Source organism: Paramormyrops kingsleyae, chromosome 14 (genome assembly GCF_048594095.1).
Source record: "Paramormyrops kingsleyae isolate MSU_618 chromosome 14, PKINGS_0.4, whole genome shotgun sequence".
In the NCBI taxonomy this organism is placed as follows: Eukaryota; Metazoa; Chordata; class Actinopteri; order Osteoglossiformes; family Mormyridae; genus Paramormyrops; species Paramormyrops kingsleyae.
In genome coordinates, this window is record NC_132810.1 from 28,260,768 (window position 1) to 28,282,695 (window position 21,928).

The window sequence follows — 21,928 nt, forward strand, 5'->3', positions numbered from 1 at the left end:
TTAAGCTGAATGGCTTATATCATCACTCCAAGAGCAAACGTCTTCTTCTCAAGGATGTTGTTGGTTCAAAGATGTGAGATCATACAGAGAAAAAATACTAATAAAACCAACATTGTTTTATTCCGTGAACCAATTATAATTGTGACAATTCTGAAGTCAGTTTACCTTGATCATCAACGGCATAGGAGTGTTTGATATTGAAGGGGACACAACATGGCCTCCTCTCGTTTGTAAATTTCTTATGTAGGAGACACTTCCAATATTGTAAAAAGTCACATCTATCTCAAACCCTGCTGCTAACCACACTTTAAACGTTTGCACTACAGTTTGTATCCGCATGTGTTGTGTGGCCAGTCACCATGTTTCAGGTCGTTAGCCAGTGAATACAATCTTAAGGCTTCATCAGCGTTGCAGGTGTGGTTTGTGCTTAAGTTGGCTGCGGGGCGTGATTTGTGCTGAACTGGTTTGGGGAAAAAATAACGCATATGTAATAAAAGCTGTACTGTTCTTGGTAGAAATTATGTGTGAATCAGCATTCCTGTTGCTCATTTCTGCTTGATTTCGCATTTCTTTTCGGTTGAATAGCATTTCCTGTATGTCCTGGCAGACTCTGAGTGTGGAGCTCCTGAGTGTCCTCCACAGACTGATCGTGACACGTGAGTCACCTGGAGTGCAGTTGGCAGTGCTGGAGCTGGTGAGACAGGTGGTGTGTGCAGCGCAGGAGAGAGTCAGGGAGAAGCGCCATAGTGCCGAGGGTCAGTATGGAAGCACGAAGGTCATCCTGTCAGCTTGGCACTGAGGTCTTCTAGGGAAATATGGCTGGGTGTGTAGCTCAGTTGGTTAGGAAGGTTGTGGGCTCAAAGTCCTTGGTCTGCAAAGTGATCATATCACTGTTAGGCCCTTGATGCTCACTGACTCTCCTGTGGAATGCATGTAGTGCAGTAGGTTATTGATCTGCAACCAGAAAGCTGTGGGTTTGAATCCTGTGGCCAGCAGAGTAATATAAATAAATACTGCTATATGTATACATGTAATGAAAATGTTGTGTTAATGTACTCAGTGTTTAAATGGAAATATGAAGAGTCTAGGGCAGTGTTTCCCAACTTGGTCCTCGGGGGCCCCCCAATTATCAATGTTCTTGCTCCCTCCCAGCTCCCGACCTGTCTCTGGGTCCCCAAGGACTGGACTGAGAAACACTGGTCTAGCAGAGTCCTTGCTCTCACAGTTGATTCAAATTTACATGGAGCCTGTCACCGTGCTGATCTTTCGCTCTGTGTGTTTGCATTCAGTGGACGACGGAGCGGCAGAGAAGGAGACTCTGCCTGAGTTTGGTGAGGGCCACGATACTGGCGGCCTGGTGCCAGGAAAGTCGGTGGTGTTTGGGGCCCTGCAGCTATGCCTGTGCATCCTGGTGCGCAAGCTGCCCCGGCTGAGCCCTAAGTTGACTGGTAGCAACCCTGTGCCAAGCAGGCCTCCCCTGGCCCTGTGGCATAGTGATTACCAGTTGATCTCTGCAGCGCTGACCATCCTTTCAGAGCTTCCATCTATATGCTCTCCTGAGGGTAAGATGAAGAACTTCTTATTCTTAATATACACTGTGTTATTCCTTTATTCTCCCAATGGTTGTCTGCTGATCTCCGTTTACCTCTATTTACCTGACCTGGGCACCCCTACGTCTCACAGGCAGCGTGTCCATCCTGCCCAGCGTACTGTACCTGCTAATGGGAGTTCACCGTGAGCTGCTGCTGCAGCCTCCGGGGGCAGCACTGGGCCTGGCTGTCTCTGTGACACTGCAGGCCCTGCAGGTGGTGCTGTTGTCCCCCATGGCTCATGCAGAAAAATGCCAAGGGGCCTGGGCCCACCTTCTCCGCTGTGCTCTTAACACACTGATGGACTTCTGGGATTCAGGTACCCAGAACCTTCTTAAAGCACCTCAAGCCACTCAGAGTAGCGCTGATTTTAATTTCGGTTAGGATTTTGGCTTCTAATGATTATTAAAACAGAAAACAAAGTAATTAAGACAAAACAATGTGCTGCAATGATGCTTCTGCTTTTTCTGGTGTAATAAATCCAGCGCACCCGTTTCCAGCCCTTTTTGTTTGTTTCTTAGTTGAATTTTATTTAGAATTCATAGAAATCTGCTGTTTTTTTAGAAGTTCAATAAATGCATGATATTTCCAAAGTAAATGAGTAATCATGTTAAATAATTGTGATCTCAACCAAAATAATCGTGATTATGATTTTTGCTATAATCGAGCAGCCCTAACTCAGGGCCAGCCAAAGGCATGAGCAAACTGACTGGCTACTTAGAACCTGTAGGCCACCAGGGGGGCCCTCATCTGATCATCTTGTCATGATGGGAAGGAAGATGACTAATGGCAACTAGGTTAATCAAATCTTGCAGTGGACGCTGAAAAATTTTCAGCTGGCCCTGATGCTACCTCACTTATTTATACCTCAGTGGGCTCCCCTACTTTTACCTGCTGCATCAAGCATCTCCAGCAACAGCCCTTGATTCTTAACTTCTGTATCCTTTTATCAGTCAGATATTTGTGCATTTGGTCAATGAAAGGTGTAATGCAATCTGTCAACCTATTAATAGTCACTGTAATTACAAAGTGGTAAGACTTATCTTCTAATATACATTATATTTTAATAATTCAACACAGTTTGCAGATTTCCATCTTAATCAGCTAATTACCAGGTTTGGTAGTTATGTTTTAGCAGGGAGATCTGCAAACTGTGTTGGATTGTGGCTCTCCAGGGCCACAACTGAGGAACCTTGCCTTAAAGCATTCTACCTTTTTCTTTTCTTTCATTTTCTTTTTAAAGAAGAGGTTTTTCACGGTGTGAATGAGATCAGTCGTCTCACTATCCTCACCATCTTCCTCCGGTTGGCCGGCCCAGAGGTCGCTGCTGTACAGCCTCTGTTGGCACGCTCCATATCTAAGTTCCAGGGCTGTCTGGAGTGCAAGGATCCAGTGGTAAACCGCCTGCATGCCATGCTTCCCATTCAGTAACCTCCACCTTACATGCACTCTTTGGCAAGTTAAGTAGGTAGACTTGCTTGCTAATGCAAACAGCCAATCATGTCACAGGAACTGAATACCTATTGCATAAACATTGTCAAGAGGCTCACTTTCAGTTTGGCTAAGCATTAGAATAGCTAAGACACCTGATCTAAGCAATTTTGTATGTGGTGTTTTAGTTGGTGTCATACGTGACCTATAGCAGACATTTTTCTGGGATTTTCATGCACTTCAAATACGAAGAGTTTAGAAAAAATGTGATGAACTAACTGATAGCATTAATGTGGCTAAAACACCTTGAGCTGATGGGAAAGAAAAACATTACCTCACAGCTCAGTACTCCAGTGTGTGTAGAAAGGCTTCTCTTAAAGGGGCAGTTCACCCTAAAACTGAAATCTAGGTTCCTCTGCTGGGAGATTTCTAGTTTTGAAGACATCGGCTGTAGGAATGTTAGGCTTCTTTTGAATATAATGGAAGTGAATGGCATTCTTTCTGTGGTTATTAAAGCGTCAGAAAAGAACATTTGAAAAATCCAACAGCAATCTCTCTGAATAGATAGCACTAAATCCCCTCTAAAACATATCTCTTTTCAGTTTTAGGGTGAATCTAAATCTGTGAATCTGCTCCTTTAACACACAGCTCACACATTCCATCCTCAAACCATTTCTGGAGGCATAAGTGAGTCCTGCCAGGTACTAGCTAGGTGTATCTAATAAGGGGCTGCTAAGCATATGACAATGGAAGTTGTTCATCCTTTAAATTATTTTCTTTGACAGTATACCCAGTTAAAACTGTTCAGTGGGTCTGGCTGCAAAGTTTGCACACTTTGGGTCTGTTTATTTAAAAGCACCAGTCCTTAATTGTTACGCTATCAGCTTGCATCCAGGCTGTTAGAATGAGGCGCTTGAGCTTCAGTGTTCCCTCTCTTCCTGCCCAGGTCCTGAGTCAGACCTACCAGCTGCTGCTGTCGGTCTTCCAGAGTCCGGCTGCAGTTGTGGCTGTGTCTTTCATCCAAGCGCTGGGAGGAGCTTTAGTCGGACATTTGCAGGCAATTGAGAAAAGTAGGCCCCAGAACACGGAGGAAATGCAGGCTGTGCTGGCTGGGGTGCAGGCCCTGGAGACCCTGGTGTCCACTGCCGAGGAGGAGCACCGTGAGTATGAAGCAGTGCTTCCCAGTATGGCTGTACAGTTAATACTTCAACACAATTATGTTAGCAGGGTTGTGCATCATATTGGTTTTCCAGTGAAAAAGATGCTTTGCTGCACTGCTTGGCAGTTGTGTTGTGCTCCGTTATGTACATGTGGACTCCTGTTTTCGTAGGTTCCCAGCTGATGCCGATCCTGCTGCACATCCTCATCTCCTTCCTGCTGGATGAGAACGCCCTGTCCTCTGCCTCTATAGCCGCCCGCAGTCTGCATGAATCTGCCTTGCAGGACCTGATGCGAATTGGCCCCCAGCACTCTGCACTGTTCAAGGCCCTCATGGTCTCCTTCCCATCCATGAAGGCGCGACTGAGGGCGGCCATCACAGGCAACCGGGAGAACATGAAGGCCAAAGCAGCTGTATATCCAGCACTCTCCAAAAAGTCTCCCACCATCCAGCTAAAGACCAAATTCCTGTGATTAGGAGATTAGAATTTAGGCCTTATAGTAGTTTGAGCTCTCACTGGAACTGTATAAAGCTTTTTCAATGTGATGTGAGATGTGGTTGGTAGATAAATCTTAGGGGAAGCTAAACCAGTAGCGACCACAGAGCGATGCTATTCCTTGCAATATTAGCAGCAGAGCATTTGCAGCATTATTGAACTGTAGCTCAAATAATGTTGTTTAGTGGGTTATAAGTTATAAACCATATGCAAGAACAAAGAAACATCTTCAGACATCTCTGGCAGTATTAGGAGCAAAGCACAAATTAATGTGCTCTACAAAAATAAGGAGACAGGATGGAGAGCTAGCCTTAAAGCTAGGTTGTTATTCTGCATGTGCTCTCAAATTGGTGTTACCAGTAACTGTGTCACTGTTTTCTGTTCATTGACTGGTAGCAACCCTGTGCCAAGCAGGCCTCCCCTGGCCCTGTGGCATAGTGATTACCAGTTGATCTCTGCAGCGCTGACCATCCTTTCAGAGCTTGCACATTAGGCATCATGCCATTTCTGAGCTCCTGCTAATGATCTTTTTAATTTCCAAACTGTATTTCACATCAGCAAGCAGCCATGATGCCATAAATAGTAGGTCAAAATGGTAAAGCTCTGTGAATTTATGATGCTGGAAATATGAAGGAATACTGTACGATAACAAATAGATTGTGCTCATTATGATTATGATATACATAACTCAGTATTGTAGGTTGACATTACAGCATCGTTAATACCTTGTTAATTCTTACTGACGTTCACTTTCACTCCAGGGTAATGTCCAACTGAAGGTTTGATCTGTAGTTAAATTTAAGGTAACATGTAAGTTTGACTCATTCTGTAATATTATTTTTTCCATCAGTCAAGATTTAGTACTTAGTTTATATATTATTTTATTAATTTCTTAACTGGTTACAAGTAAAATAACTTTTTAAACAAACTGTTATCAAATCTTACCATTGTTTTCAGTGAGTAATACTGCTAAGAATGTTATGCATGTGGTAACAGTAGATTTCTGTTGATTGTCACAAGAGTATTAAATGAGTATAGGTTTTTCTCCAAGGTACTGCTGAAATAATATGATGGCAAAAAGTAGTGTCCTATCAGCAGCTTCTGTTTGAAATTTAAAAGCTATAGCCTGTTTTAATTGCTTATGAAGATTGTTTTGGTGCTTTGATTGCTGTGAGAAATACATTAAATGTTGAAGTATTTTGTACAGAACACTGTATATTGTACATATTAACATCCATAGCAAAATTTTAAAGATTTTTAAAAGTATACTTTAAAATAAAGCCTAATTTTATCCATTTTGTGCTTTCTGTTTACTTACAGTGAACACTAATAAATTATTTGCCTTTCATTTAGTTCTCAAAAGTTAAAATCTGTATGCCACAGCTATAGTAGATTTTTTTTTTTATTATTTTTTTTTTGTAGATTTGCTGTCATCCATGGATCTTCCAACTGCTTAGCACAGCAAGGCGAGGCATCACAGGGCACAAGCATTTCACATGTTGATACATTGGCATGTAATCAAAACTATGCTATCACATTAAGAAGTAGCTTTCCATATAGCTCCTGTTCAGAAATAAAACATACATGTTTTTTAATCAATATGATGTTTCTGTAACGAGTATGCTGACGAGTACAAAACATCACAAGTAGTTAAAGCATTTAACAAAATGTATTACTAGTTTTATCAATCACTGAAGGTTTCAGGTCCACTCGTGACCCTGATCAGGATGAACAGTTAAAAGACTGAAGATGGACAAAGCTAAAGACCTCAGTGAAACTAAAAGAGTTCCATTTCATTTTGATACCATATACAATGTTCAAAAACAGCAGGCATTTTGTAACCGAAGTAATTGTCTTTTTAGTTTTACAAAATAAAGGTACACTCAATTGTACTAACATTTGATTTTGTGATTTATACAAATCTGTATAATCTCAGGTTAATGTAGGCATAATACTTAAGTTCTTCCTCGGTGCACTTGTAAAAACAAAAAACTTGACAGTATACATATCATTTTCTTTATATATAGCATATTTTGAACCACATTTTGATAGTATTTTAATTTTTGTTTACAGCATTCTTATTTCTGGGTTTTGCATATAAAAATAGTTAAATCATTTACTGCAATATATACTGTATATACAAACGTAATTGTGTAATGCACTTTTTAACAGAACAGAAAAAAATTTGATTGATTGGCAAATAATGCAGCACTCACAAATACTAATCAAATACCCTGACTATAAGAGCCTTTTCTAGAGACCAGTTTTTTTCAAAGGAAATAATACCAAAATACATCCATTTTCTGAAACCAATTATCCTACATGCAGTGTCACAGGGAGTCCAGAGCCTACAAGTACTAGGTGGGGAACAACCCAGGACAGGGTGCCAACCCATCACAGGGCATACCCATGGGAAATTTGGGGGAAACCAAAGTACCCAGAAGAAACCCCACAACGACACATGGAACCCTGGCAGACCCAATTCTCAGAAGTGTAAGGCAATAGTATTAACCACTGCACCAGCATACAAAATTCTGGTCCTACTATTCAAAGAGATAGGTGTCTTTTTGTGAAACTCTTGTATGTAAATTTTATGTTGGTAAAAATAAATCTCAAGTACACCTGGCCAGTTCTGAGTACATGTTAAAACGCAGGGTTTGTGTGTCTGTTAATCATGCCTCAAATTAGACGAGTTTATTTCATCGGTCTTCTTTGCTAAGCAGTGTTTTCCAAAGAGAAAAATACCAAGATCCTCTTCTATTATTCAGTAAAATAGGTGTCTTTTTGGAGTAAAGTTCGTCGGTAGGCAGCTCAAGACGCACGGCAGCAACTACAGAGATGCTCTGTAGCGCCCCCCGTGTAGGCGCAGTGCAGTCGGTCGGCCGGCGGCTCGATAGAGCACTGCGCGAGCCCCAACCTCGTGATGCGTACGACGGGGAAGCGCGGATCAGTTCCCATCGACAGCTGTCCGTTTCGCCTGGAACCATTCGCTCACCATGACCTTTACATCTCACTGAAGGACAATGAAGTAGTATTTATTTTCGCTTAGCATATTGTTCTGTTCGCGCGTTCTGCCTATATATATATTTTTGCCCCCTTTTTCTCGATCTTCCAGCAGACGGTGAGTGTTTATTTGCCGTGTTTGGGGCGGGGGAGGGAGGGGGATACGGGCTTTCTGCGCAGGTTTCCTGCGTCGCTCTGCTGCTGGAAGTGCTTCGGCCCTCGGCTGCTCTCTAACTTTACCCTGTCGGCTGAGAAAAAATATCAGGCCGTATTCGCAGAAACACCGTAACTACACCACTTTTCACCCACATACAGCATTAATCTGACCCACAACATGTTATTTTTTGGTATTGTTGTTGTTCTATGAAGATAGTAAGCGCTGAAGTAATAATATTTATTAATGTCGAAACAGTGGTGTTAGCTAATAAGCTAGCTGTCTTATATTAGCTATTCCATATAGCTAGGTGGTCATCGCTGACGTAGATAACTAGAATATGATGGAAGTGTCAAGTAACTCATTAGGTTACTAACTAAATTTAACGAATATGACCGCTTGGTTTGAATCTGTTAAAGTGAAGCTGCATGATGAACGAGACCATGGCTGCCAAGTGTGCCGAGCCAGTTAGCCCCCCCCCGCTAAAGTAAACTCATTTATTCAACTTTTCTTCGTTTGTCTTACTTCAAAATAAGAACAGCTAACTCGCAACTTCGCAAGCAGTGAAGCCGTATTATGTTTTTGATCTACTGGCAGTCCAACACTTTATCTAGTTGTCTGACCAGCTAGTTGACAAGCGTAGTTTGAGTACAATACATTAGATCTGTCTTGCGTAATTCAACATTTCAAATGTAATAGAAGGGGTCCAGATAACGATATATGGACTTGATTCAATTTCTACCGAAATTGTTTTTATTTTTTTTATATTTTATACGTTTTTTGTTGTCGTAAAGATGAGACGAGGTAGCTAATGATGATACCCAGGTAGCAATTTGTAGTATCAAGTATGGCTAGCTAAACCTGAGCCTTTTATGACGGCGGCCTAAGCTGCCCCAAAAGTTGAACTTGTTTATTTAGTAATGTGTTGCCGTGTGTAAGACTTTGTTTTTTCTGCTTTTTGTCTTTATCAGTTTTAGTCCAAGCACCGTAGTTTGTTATTATTTAGATTATTGTTTTTTAGATATATATTGTATGTTTGCGTTTAACTGGTAATCAGTCTTTGTCAGTGAAGCCTAATTGAAAACTCGAAGCATAATAAGAACAAATTAGATTTGTTGATAAAGCTATGGCTATTTTAAAATTAACATGTAAAATGGGAAAAATCCCATTAACTTTTGTCTTTCGATATCATAACCAAACATTTCAATTATCGGGACGATAGTTATGTCAGTCTTGTATGCAGTTTTTTGCTTTTCTGATTACTTTTGTTAAAAGGAAAAATATGCAGTGCTAAACTTTGAAACAGTTCTGTGTAAAATTTGTGTTTGTAAAAGTATATTTCATGTACATATGGTGGACAGTGGTGAATACATGTTAAGATGCAGGGTTTGCGTGTTAATTATGTCTCAAATTAAACCAGTTAATTTCAGAATATTTTGAGGGTTTTGGCAGAAAATGTATCTGCACTGCTACATTGCTCCCTAGTGAACGAGTGCTGTGAAAAGTTTGTGCTTGAAATAGCTAATATTGTAATTGGATTTGATTTGAACAGGGAAATTATGTACAATTTTTCCATTTTTCAGTCACTTGATAAAGATTGGATGTATTTTAGGTAATTCATATTTATGAGGAATATTTTCAGTGTTTGATGTCATGGGTTTTATGGTGTTGTTTAAATGTTGATTTTTAGAATGTATACAATTAGGTCAACTCATCACAATGCCTGTGTGATTTCCTTTAATCACTATTAAAGGGCCTCAACTTCCTCAAGTTCATTATCTTATTGGCACTTGGTCGTATACCTACTGAATACATAATATACATGAATAATATATGTAATAATATAAAATTAAGAGGGCAGATCCACAACAGTCAGCACTAAACCATGACAGTAATTAAGGTGTTTACACACAGAGTGATTTCTTGGCTTAGAACTGTGTCTTTGTTCAGAATTCCTTCTCCACCCTATTCCTTTTGGCTATAGGAAAGATGCTTTTGTCTAATTCAGGACTTAAATCTATGGAACATGTTTGAATCATGAGAGATTTTTTTTGGAGTTTGAACGACAGCTTCCTATTACAGCTATGCAAAGTAAGAGTATGGTTATATTATGCTATGTAACGGCAGGTTCATACTTACTGTGGACATGGCCACACCACGGCACCCAAGCAGTAGTGTTGGACTGTATATGATCCTTGATGTTCATACCTCTTGTGCCAAAGTGCCAGGCAATCATGTAGTACCCCGTCAGGCCAGGGACAGCACTGTAGAGCAAACCACTTGTGTGAAGATGACCTCCCATTTGCGTCTGATTTCATCCAAACCGATCACAATCATTTGTGCTGCATTTGTGCCAGTTTCTGCCGTTACAATTTTTGTTTGTGCTGCTTTCGTTTCCAAGATGTTTACATGGTGTCACCAGCGTGAAGTGACACCTGTCTTGCCAAATCACTTCCACTGTCTGAATTCCATCCGTCTGTGACATATTGCTTAGCTGTTAGGCCGCAATCATGATAATGCAGTTTCTAGTTATCCCTTAAGTTAAGTTAACCCTTACCACTTCAGTAAGTGTTCACATGAATAAAATATGTTTACAGATGTTTTTTTTAAATATGCTGTTTCATTAAGAAATACTTTGCATTTAGCTTGATAGTACAACTGATGTTTTATTAGGTTATTGTACATTTAGCTCAAGAGCGATACGTTTTTTCCCTTTCTGCTGCAGTGGCAGCATTTGGCATGACAGCTGTCCATTTGCATTTGATTTCGACCAAACCGGTCTCAATAGTTTGTGTCATTTAAAAATGTCTGTACTGTTATTATTTTTGAGTTATACCTCTTGGTTTAAGCCATTACATGATCGCAGTATAGTGCTCATGCTCGCACTTCTCATGTAAACAAAAGGTTGAATATTTATTTTAAATTTGACATACCTTTTATGATGAGCTTCCAAAGTACAATGGTACCTCGGTTCTCGAACTTAATCCGTTCTGGACTCCGGATCGAATCCTAAAAAGTTCGAATTCTGATCGAATTTTTCCCATAAGAAATAATGGAAAACCAATTAATTGGTTCCCGGCCCGCCTAAAATTACACCTAAATGTTTTTTTTTTTTTTTTAGCATTTAAACACAGAATGAACAAGATAAAACAAGACGAGCATTTTTTTCTTAATGGCTTCCAAAACGATAAAGATCTTATCCCAACATTACCCCTGTCCTGCTCCGATCGTCCACTCATTCCGTGTGCCATGCCCCCTCGTTAACCTTGTGTGGAATCCCCATGTGATCATCTGTTTCTGGTTGTTGTCATTAGTCCTCTGTATTAAGTCCGCGTTTCAGTTTGTTTCCCCAGTCTGATCATTGGGTGCGTTCGACTTGCTTACAGCGCTGGCTTAAAGCAACGCATTCTGATCCTGACGCAATTCATTGCGGTTAGATGCATTGCGACCTCTCACCCGGCTGCACAAACTGGAACCGCCTCCGTGCCGAAACACCTTTGCCCATATTGGCTGAAGAGTTTAGTTACATGCATGACGTTTGTATCCCAGGCAGTTCCGATGCGTAATCTGCTTTTTCTCCCGAATATCACATAAAGCAGTGAGAACTGGTTTTCAGTTAATTTACCTGGTAAAATAAAGTTTAAATAAATGACATAAATGCTCTAATAGTACACATTAGGGATGGCACGGTTCATGAAAAAAAACCGAACCGTTCGGTTCGCTTGTCTCGGTTCGGAGCATGCATGCGTCGCACGGTTCGACGGTTCATGACATGCGCAATGTAGCCTCGTGCCCCGTATGTGACGTCAGTGTGTTTCCCTTTCGCGCGAAAGAATAGGCTATATAAGAACATAAGAACATAAGAACTATACAAACGAGAGGAGGCCATTCGGCCCATCGAGCTCGCTTGGGGAGAACTTAACTAATAGCTCAGAGTTGTTAAAATCTTATCTAGCTCTGATTTAAAGGAACCCAAGGATTCAGCTTGCACTACGTTATCAGGAAGACTATTCCATACTCTGACTACACGCTGTGTAAAGAAGTGCTTCCTTAAATCCAGTTTGAAATGTTCTCCCGCTAATTTCCACCTATGGCCACGAGTTCTTGTATTTGAACTAATGCTGAAGTAACTATTCGGTTGAACAGCATCCAAACCTGTTAGAATCTTATAGACCTGGATCATGTCCCCCCTCAGTCTCCTTTGCTTGAGGCTGAACAGATTTAGCTCAAATAACCTTTCCTCGTATGACATTCCTCTAAGACCAGGAATCATTCTTGTGGCCCTACGCTGCACCTTTTCTAAGGCCGCTATGTCCTTTTTAAGATATGGTGACCAAACCTGTACACAATATTCTAGGTGAGGTCTCACCAAGGAATTGTATAATCTTAGCATTACCTCCCTTGACTTAAACTCCACACACCTGGAGATGTACCCCAACATCCTATTGGCCTTTTTTATTGCTTCCCCACACTGGCGAGAATGAGACATGGAAGCATCAACATACACACCAAGGTCTTTCTCATAATCAGCTACCTTTATTTCAGTAGGTCCCATAAAATACCTGTACTTTATATTTCTGCTCCCTACATGGAGTACCTTACATTTGTCTATGTTAAATTTCATCTGCCAGGTGTCAGCCCAGTCACTAATTAAATTAAGATCCCGCTGTAGCTGCTGAGCCGCTAGTTCAGTATCTGCTACACCACCCACCTTGGTGTCATCTGCAAATTTCACCAGTTTACTGTATATATTGGTGTCTATATCATTTATGTAAATTAGGAACAAAAGTGGTCCTAAAATTGAACCCTGCGGTACCCCACTATGAACGCAGGCCCACTGTGACATCGAGCCTCTTATAACTACTCGCTGCTTCCTATCCGTTAACCAGTTATCAATCCAAGTCGCTACAGTTCCTAAAATACCTGTCGCTTTGAGTTTAAGTGAGAGCCTCTTGTGGGGAACAACATCAAAAGCCTTTTGGAAATCTAAATAGATGACATCATAGGCCTTCTTATCATCAACTTCCTGAGTAGCTTCCTCAAAAAACTCCAACAGATTTGTTAAACAGGATCTACCTCTCCTAAATCCATGCTGGCTATCCCTCAAAATGTTATTTGAGTCCAGGTAATCTACCATTTTCTCTTTGATTATAGCCTCCATAACTTTACCAGTTATACAAGTTAGACTGATTGGCCTATAGTTTGACAAATTACTTCTATCCCCTTTTTTGAAAATGGGCGTTATGTTGGCATGCTTCCAATCAGAAGGTACCACACCTTCAGATAAGGATTTTTGAAACAGTAATGTTAAGGGTCGGCAAACATTAGGGATATGCACAGAGCGTTGTGACGTAGTTCCGGTAAAAGTTCAGCCAGCTAAGTAATTTCCGGTAGCCTTTCGTTTGCTGCGTTTAGCTCGTGTTTTCGGCGTTACCACCGTCTCTGAAGAAAACGTTTAAATTTCAGCCAACCGATAGCACAACATCTGAACACTGTTGTGCGCCTTTGTTGTGTGACTTTATTTAATGTGCGGTTAGGCACTTTGTTAAAGAAAATTAAGTTATCTGTGACAAAGCACTCCAGTGAGTGTCATGCCTCGATCGTCCGCTCTTTCCGTGTGCCACGCCCCCTCGTTAACCCTGTGTGGATTCCCCGTGTTTACCAGCTGTTCCTGATTGTTGTCAAATTTGTCATTACTCCATTGTATTTAGTCCGCGTTTCCGTTTCTTTCTCCAGTCCGGTCATTATATTGCAATTCTGCTTTACCGCTCGTCTGTGTTCCTTTTGCTCATTAAACCCCGCATTCCCCCGATTCTAGGTCTCCTCGCCTCTGCTTCCCCGGTCAGCGTTGTAACAGTGAGCCTGCTTCCATGCTGCAATGTGAACATTTGCCATGTTCCTAAAAATTCTGTTTATTGCAGTGTCTGACCACACAGACCTACAGGCTATTGCCAGATGATCATACTAGACATATCAACTGGACATATTTTGAACTATTACAGATTGATGTCTTGTACATACACAGAAACTGGATTTTATCGATTACTCAAGAACATTCAATATAATGAATACCAATTTTTTTTCACGTTATATATATATTTATATATATAACGAACCGAATCAGGCTTAATCAAGATTGGGGATCGTTAAAATGATAAATCACCTATTAAATTAACCCCGTGGACCGGACAAATACAAAACGAATGATTAAACGTTATATGTTTTCTAAATAAGACCGCATGCCCATACCCAACTGTAATAGCGATTAAAGCGATCTATTCTTTTAGCATTTATGTTAAGGCAAGACTTTTATTTTATTACTGTTCTGGGATTAATAATGTTTAATAATTTTAATAATGTGCTTTAAGTCAAGTCAAATTCAGTTTATGCATGATTACATGATATAGCTTTTTTAATACTGTATCCTAAATTGTGGATAATTAAGCTATATATCATATGCTGAAGTACATTTCTGGAGTGTTAAAGATTAAAAGAAAAAATAACGAACCGTACAGAACCGAAAACCGTGACCCTAAAACCGTGATACAAACCGAACCGTGGGTTTTGTGAACCGTGCCACCCCTAGTACACATAAGTTAGTGGTTTATTTATTGTTAGTTACTGTAAGTAAGAATTGCATTGTAGTATGACTAATTTCCTGGCGCGTACAATTTATATTAGGTCAGCGTTCACGGTTCGACTTCTGATATTCAGATCGAGTTCTAGGTCAAACTGGTTTGTTCGACTTTCAAGAAATTCGAGTTCTAGTGAGTTTGAGAACCGAGGTACCACTGTATTATTTTACTAAAAAGATGGTGGTTTTAAATAATGGCGATCACAGCCAACAGTTGCACATGCACTAGGTGCAAGTGTTTCATAGCTAAACTTACATTGCTCGCCACCTTTATGAAACTCAGTGATTGGATAAATGTTAGTTCAGGTTGAGTGGAGGGAGAGACTAAAATTTTTCATTATTGGACATTTTTATTTAACCACTGTGCAACAAGTAAGAGGGTCCATAGGAAAGTAAAGACATCAAAACAAATACACAGTGCAGGCAGAATGAGTTTATTATATTTGTTGTACAGTATCAAGCATTAACTGGTCGCATTTGGTGCTGACGGGCATTCACTGTCTTGAGCAAAACACTGTGTATGTCTGCCATAAAATTTTTGTAATGAAAACATGGTTCAAGCCTGCATATAACAGGGTAGTATGTGGCAGTACTTGGTCATTTGTGTAAATGTTCAGCATGATCCTGAAATGCGGTATCTGGCTCGGGACTGACTGAGTACAGCTTTGTTATGAAGGCATCAAACATTCCACCTTTTGTTTACATGAGAAATGAGAGCATGAGCACTATACTGCGATCATGTAATACAATAAACCAAGATGTATAACTTAGAAATATCAACAGTACAGGCATTTTTAAATGGCACAAATAATTGCGATAGGTTTGGTCAAAATCAGACGCAAAATCATGTCACCATGTAAACAAAGCTTTAAATCTCAGAAACTAAAGCAGTGCAAATTTAAATTTTAATGACTCAAACCAGCACAAACTCAGCACATAATTGCTATCAGTTTGTGTGAAATCGGACGCAAATGGGAGGCCAACTTCATGTTGGTGATCCATCCATCCATATAAACAAATATTTATATCTCAAACTGTAACGGCACAAATGAAAATTTTAACGACACAATTAAGAATAGTCTAAAATCTAAGGTTAACATCTGAAATGTATGGAGGCCCAGCTTCACGCAGGTAAGCAAATCTGTTCTTAAGTCACAATTTTGAAGTGTGGTTTGTATGGGCTGATATTTGTGCCACTAGAAGCTGAATATAAATAGTTTATATTTGAATATTTGAATCTGCAGTTGTTGCATCTGAATTCCAATAACTTGAAACTGCATTTATCCTACCTGGAAAATGTGACACTCTATATTTACAAATTCACTTCTCCCAATTCAGTTTCAGTATTCACAATTCAATTTCAATTTACTGAGATGCATAATCCAGGTCCTTGAGGAAAAGTAATCAACCGCAGGTTCACAATGCAACTCATTTCCACGTTTACGATAGTTCTGCAGGTTGGGGTAAAGTGGAAGCGCGTGCCAGGGTGTTGCAAGCGCAAGTGCGTGATCATATACGGAGTCATCATATACGTAATAAGAATTAAGCAGTATTGACACTGCTATATTTTAATCTTTATCATACCACCACTTCTCACAAGTTGCCAGTACTCTGCTACTCTGTGACAAGTGTCACGCGAGAGTGGCGGGACAGCGCGTGCAGTACCAACAGTGTTGTCGCCTCAGCTTCTGTTTTTCCCAACACCCCTGCCGCAGTTCCATAATGGTGGCATGATCATCTCTAGTTGTTTTTTTTTTTTTAATACCCAGCTGTGAACTTTTGATGAACTCAGGCGAATCCCTTCCTTCAGTAGCAAACCTTGGCAACTTCAGCTTGTTGCACATTCTCTGGCTAGAGGGTTAATAATATATTTGTCCTTCAACATAGTGATAAGCTGCAGCAGTAAACTTGTACATATTCATACATCGAAGGCAAACAGATACAGAAACCTCTAAGCCAACACAAGGTGCTAATTCATACTTGTTTTTTGTCACATTGTGCACAGCAGTAATTGGTCTGCATTCTCTGCAGTCATTCTCTGCACAGTTTACATCTGCTTCTTATAGAGTCCTAATGATTACATTCTCTATGCATTATGAAGTGCTACATAATATTCCATACTCGCATATTAGAAAGTAATACTGACTTCCGCCTCATTGGGGAGATGAATATTTTAAAAGATATTTAGCATAAACACTGCTAGAAAGCCACATGAGATGAACAGGTGAGCCATAACTTAAACTAAACTAGAAGTAAAATTCATATCCCTAGCTAGTTTTGCGTTAGTCTACCATATTCTTGTGACATCCCAGCACACACCACCACTTTACCCCGACCTGTAGAACTCTCGTAAATGTGGAAATGAGTTGCGTTGTGAACCTGCGGTTGATTACTTTTCCTCAAGAACCCGGATTGTGCGTGTCAATAAATTGAATTTGCAAACTAAACTTGAATTGGGAGAAGTGAATTTGTAGGTATAGAGTCTCACATTTTCCAGGTAGGGTAAATGCAGTTTCAAGTTATTGGAATTCATATTCAAACTAATAAATTCAGATTCAGTTTTTTAATGGAACAACTGCAGATTCAAGTATACACTATTCATATTCAGTTTGTAGTGGCACAAAAATCAGCCCATTGGTTTGGCTATTATACTAAAAATAAGAATTTTAAACTTTTGGCACTTACAATACACAAGACAACATTATTATTGTTAAGAAAAGCATTTCTGTAAACCAAAATAAGATACGAAAATAAAATAAAAATCTACAACTAATTGAAAAATAGAAATATTGCTTCTGAAACTAACTGAAATAATAAAAACTGTTTTTTCCTTACCATTATTAAATACTATTTCGCTAAACTAATGATTTATGGGCTTCTTTTGTGCAGTGCACTTGAACCATAGAAAAAATGAACAGGATTAAATAGTTTTACAACTTTCTGCATCCCTAGAATTAAAATTACTGAAACTTTAGCTGAAGATGAAATATATAAAAAATAGTGCTGGCTGATTGTAATTTCACTTATGGTGATTTTTTTCGTATATCGTCATACTATACCATAGCTGAAACAGCGGAAATACTGCGGTAGGCAGAAAATTCTATAATCTTTTTTGCTGCTAGAAGCGCTATGGATCGATGTGCGTATTGAGAAGGGACCCCTGTTAACTGTGTACCTTTCTGACTAACAATTATAACTTTTTATTGTGTGTATAACTACTGCTTCAATCCAATCAAAAAATTGGATTACATGTAATATAATTAGGTCTAGGGCTGCACGATATTGGGAATAAATCACATTGCAATATTTATTCTTTCTGCGATATATATTGCGATATTGGGATTTAAAAAATTCTAATTAGTTCAATAGCTCTATTGCAGGGGTATTCAACTAAAATTTAAAGAGGTCCAGTTAGAGAAAATTTCTTGAAGCAAAGGTCCGGAAGATCATAATGTCTAACTATTTAGTGTGATGTATATTTAAGTAGCATATCAGTTGTATCAACATTGCTTGTAATCAGTACCTGACTGTCAAATCAAATTAATTCAGTGCAATTCAATTCGAGATGTCTGCACACACATGTAACAGTTCTTACCTCGTAAATAGTATGCTTTTGTATTTAACCATGTAAACACACTTTTAACGTAGCTCATTTTAGGTTTATAATGGAATAATATAGATTTGCCGTAAGATTTCCTGCGCAAGTCTGAAATCATGAGTGGCATGCCAGATGCTGAAAACGTACAATTTTTGTTTCACCTGAGTTGATCTATATAACAGATATTACTTTATACATATGTTAAAAAGCGGAAACTTCCACGAACATGAAATCACCAATAAACTATGTCTATTTATCCAACATGTTATATAATACATACTGTATTTGAAAACTTTTCAGCTATATGATTTCAGGACAGACCAGCCACTCTCTTAGGAACATTACGGAGTTTTGGTTGCGGGTGTTCGCTTCGCTGCTGTTATTAAGCAGCCACTCTGTTAGGAACATTACGGCTTTTTGGTCGCTTTGCTGCTGTTATTAACACTAATGGCACATTAGCGCAGACAAAGGGCTGCATACGCCGAACTACGCTTCGCAGTTAAAGGCGTTTGACGTGCATTGCTGTGGGAAGCGGCAGTTCTAGTGCTAAACCACTACCGAAAGGACTACAAAAGCTGTGGTGGTTAAAATAGAAGGGCCCCATCCGGTTTTAAATCAACTTTCTGTTTTGGCTATCGGTCCAGGTCCGTATGGGACAGCTTCTGGGTCCGGGTCCGGCGCGGTCCGCCTGTTAGTGACCGCTGCTCTATTGGTATCATTAATCATTCTAGAAAGATTGACCTGGTTTAGCCCAAATATATTGGTAATGATAACTTAATCAGTACTAAACAGAGCATGAGCATTAAACTATGGAAGCTTATCGCATATGAGAGTTAACATGAGTGACAAAATAACGCTTGGTTAAATGGTTAGAATGTTTGTGCTTGGTGGTTCGTTCTGTGATCGACATGTTTGTTAGCTGCCGGTGCAAAGCTGCGTGTCGACTCCGTATCCAAAAACCTTTAAATTGAATTTAATTATGTTAGACAGACTTTTGTGGATTGTTTAAGAATAAGAACAGTGTGACATTTGTTAGTTCAGCAAAAACACCAAAAGCGTTGTCCACGCCGCTTAATTTAATTTACGTTACTTAACATCGCACATCCTGCGATGTGACTATTGTACGTGCGTACATCGCGATGACGATGCTGAAACGATATATCGTGCAGCCCTAATTAGGTCTCCATTTAAATGCATATTGGTAAAGTAAAATCCCTACTATTATTGATTTTATCATGCTAATAGTTATTAAATTCATGCCGGTTAAGCAAACAGGTTACCACCAAGCTCAATATTTGGTTATAATCAATAAAACTTGAACGGAAGAGATGTGGCTGCACAAGCTTATTCTCAACTGATGTGGATATGTGGCTTTCACTGTGTTAGGGTGGACAGAAATTGCTCATGGAAGTGGCAAGAGGAGAGGCAGGCGGCTTGCTGATTTTGTTACCAACCAATGGTGTCACCCTGGCCACATTGTAATCGAGAAAAGTGTCTTGACCCTGAATAATGAGCTGATAATGGTGGGTCTCCATCCATATTATTTACCCAGAGAGCTTTCATGCACTATTGTTGTTATTTCTTATATTCCTCTCTTGGGAAAAGTGGCGATGGTGTGTGATGTCATTCATGCGACCATCACAAAACTCCAGACGAGATATCCTGATGCCTTCATTTTGAAATCAGGGGACTTTAACTACATGACCCTGCACAACACATTTCCAGCCTTCATCCAGTATGTGGACTGTCACACCAGAGAGAAGTGGTTACTTGACCTGATGTACACCAGTATGAAAGAGACCTATAGTTCCACTGCCATTCCACCCCTCAGAAGATCAGATTACAAATCTAGTGCACCTCCACCCACAATAAAAGCCTGTGGTGTGAAGGGAACTAATCACAATAAAGACTGTAAGGAGATGGTCAGAGGATAGTAGTGCAGTTCCTGAAGGCTGCTTAGAAACAACTGACTGGGAAGCTTTCTGTGAGCTGCATGGTGATGACATTCATGGGCTCATGGACAGTGTGACAACTCTGTCTGAGTATTCAGTCAGGTCGTGTGACAAGGAAGGGGTAAAGGGGTACAGAGAGAGCTGTCAGTCAAGATGAGTGAGGGGAAGAATACCTACAGGAGAAAGGAGGAAAAGGAGCCTCAGCAGAACTCATCAGTGAGGTGTAGAGGGGTATGAAGACCATCACGGGCCACTAGTCCAGCAGGCAGGTGACAGTGGCCAATGCAGATAGACCCAGCAAGTTTAATCTGTACTTCAACAGCTTTAACCATTAGACCCTTCTTAGTAGTGATGCACCGATACCGATATTCTGTTCGGTATCGGCGCCGATCCAGACCTATTTGACAGATCGGGTATCGGCCATGTGTGACCGATCCACGTGCTATACTTACTTATTTAGTTTTTGGTAATCAATCGCACGACATCTCTTTCCCATTTTACATGTGTTTTTTGCGGCATTCAAATCGAACGCTATCGCTGCCCCCCAGTCTTTTTTGCTACTCAGTGGGTGTGAGTACAGTGACTTCCGACTGCTGTGACGTCATGCGCATACCCTTCGTAGTATGAGGAGTGTAAGATGAGACGTGACGATCTGGGAGAATTATACGATTTTAACAGAAACCAGTAGCACAGTGATGTGCAATCTATGTAAAAGGTGTGAATAGCGTTTAATGGACAATCCCGTTTAACAAAGCGCACGCAACTGCGAGACAAAACAAAGCAATGGATGATTTGGGAGTCGCTAATTTAATTGGACTGTTTTGCGAACTCGCTGCGGCTTGATATAAGAGGGGCTGCCATCGCAACAAAAGTGTAACTGCTGATGCCAATGGGAGAAAAAGTGTTAATTTTTAGCATTCGCCACTTGTGTATACTTGCTTTGAAGATATTCATATTGAACTGCAAATGCCTCAAACAAACGAGGTGGAACAGTACAGTATGTATGTTTGTAGTAGCCTAATTATTTTTTGTCACATTTTTTCCATCTAGCTTAAAAAAAATTTATATATAAAGTATAACAATGTAAAAAGAGCTCTTGTATCGGAATCGGTATTGGCACTTGTGCATTGGAATCGGATCGGAACTGAAAAAATGTGGATCGCCCATCTCTACTTCTTAGCCTCATCAGCAACCCCTCCCCCCCCCCCCTCCCGCTACTGCTGCAATCCTCCCTCTTTTATTATAGCCATGAGTGCCTCATCCATCTGCTTATCACCACTCTCAGACAGTCATGGCTGAGATTCCCCTTTCCCCCACCTCCCTTCCCATCCTACCTGTTGTGTCACCTATTGCCCCATCATCCCCAAGGACTAAGTGAAGAGAGGACTATCGAGACTCTGGCCATGAAAAGCAGCAGGTCCTTTTGGCATGGCTGGGTGCTCAGGACCTGTGCCTCTAGAGTGTCTTTTTACTTGAGCTTCTGTTTGAAGAAGGTTGCAACACTGTAGGAAGCATCCTGTCTGGTCTCTGTGCTTAAGGTGGCACATCCCCAACATATGATTACAGACCAGTGGCACTGACCTCACACAGCATGAAGACTTTCCAGAGACTGGTCCTGGAGATACTATGGTCCTTGGTCATGTTGTCTGCCAGGTCCAGATTGGTGTGAATGATGCTATTATCTACCTGCTGCACTGTCCCTACTCCAACCTGGACAAACTAGGAGATACTGTGAGGATCATATTTTTTTTATTTCTCTCACACCTTCAATACCATCCAGCTACTCCTGCTTTGGAGTAAGCTATCGACCTTGAAGGTGTAAGCTCCCTTGGTGAAATGGATCATGGACTTACCAACCGGACAGCTGCAGTATGTTTGTCTTCATTGTCGTGTCTAAGAAGTTCCTATGTAG

The 21,928-nt window shown here is 40.3% G+C and overlaps 2 protein-coding genes across 17 annotated transcripts in view; both read left to right on the forward strand.

Annotated features, from left to right (window-relative positions):
* The window catches only part of heatr5a (HEAT repeat containing 5a), a 187,825-nt gene extending 181,855 nt beyond the window's left edge, over positions 1-5,970 (forward strand). For 4 of the 7 annotated variants that reach the window (XM_072698927.1, XM_072698928.1, XM_072698930.1 and 1 more), the window contains 6 exons: positions 608-755; positions 1,290-1,562; positions 1,684-1,908; positions 2,833-2,984; positions 3,967-4,180; positions 4,351-5,970. In XM_072698927.1, coding sequence (XP_072555028.1) covers positions 608-755; positions 1,290-1,562; positions 1,684-1,908; positions 2,833-2,984; positions 3,967-4,180; positions 4,351-4,652 — 1,314 coding nt within the window. In that variant the 3' untranslated portion in view covers positions 4,653-5,970. Of the gene's footprint in view, positions 1-585; positions 756-1,289; positions 1,563-1,683; positions 1,909-2,461; positions 2,773-2,832; positions 2,985-3,966; positions 4,181-4,350 lie in introns of those variants that run through there. The other 3 variants (XM_072698929.1, XM_072698932.1, XR_011982490.1) reach the window with 3 other exon arrangements.
* A 1,588-nt stretch (positions 5,971-7,558) lies between these two features.
* Positions 7,559-21,928, forward strand: part of hectd1 (HECT domain containing 1) — an 83,101-nt gene continuing 68,731 nt past the window's right edge. For 5 of the 10 annotated variants that reach the window (XM_023792168.2, XM_023792164.2, XM_023792170.2 and 2 more), the window contains exon 1: positions 7,559-7,796. The gene's annotated coding sequence lies outside the window, so the exon portion shown is untranslated. The remainder of the gene's footprint in view (positions 7,797-21,928) is intronic. The other 5 variants (XM_023792161.2, XM_023792166.2, XM_023792163.2 and 2 more) reach the window with 1 other exon arrangement.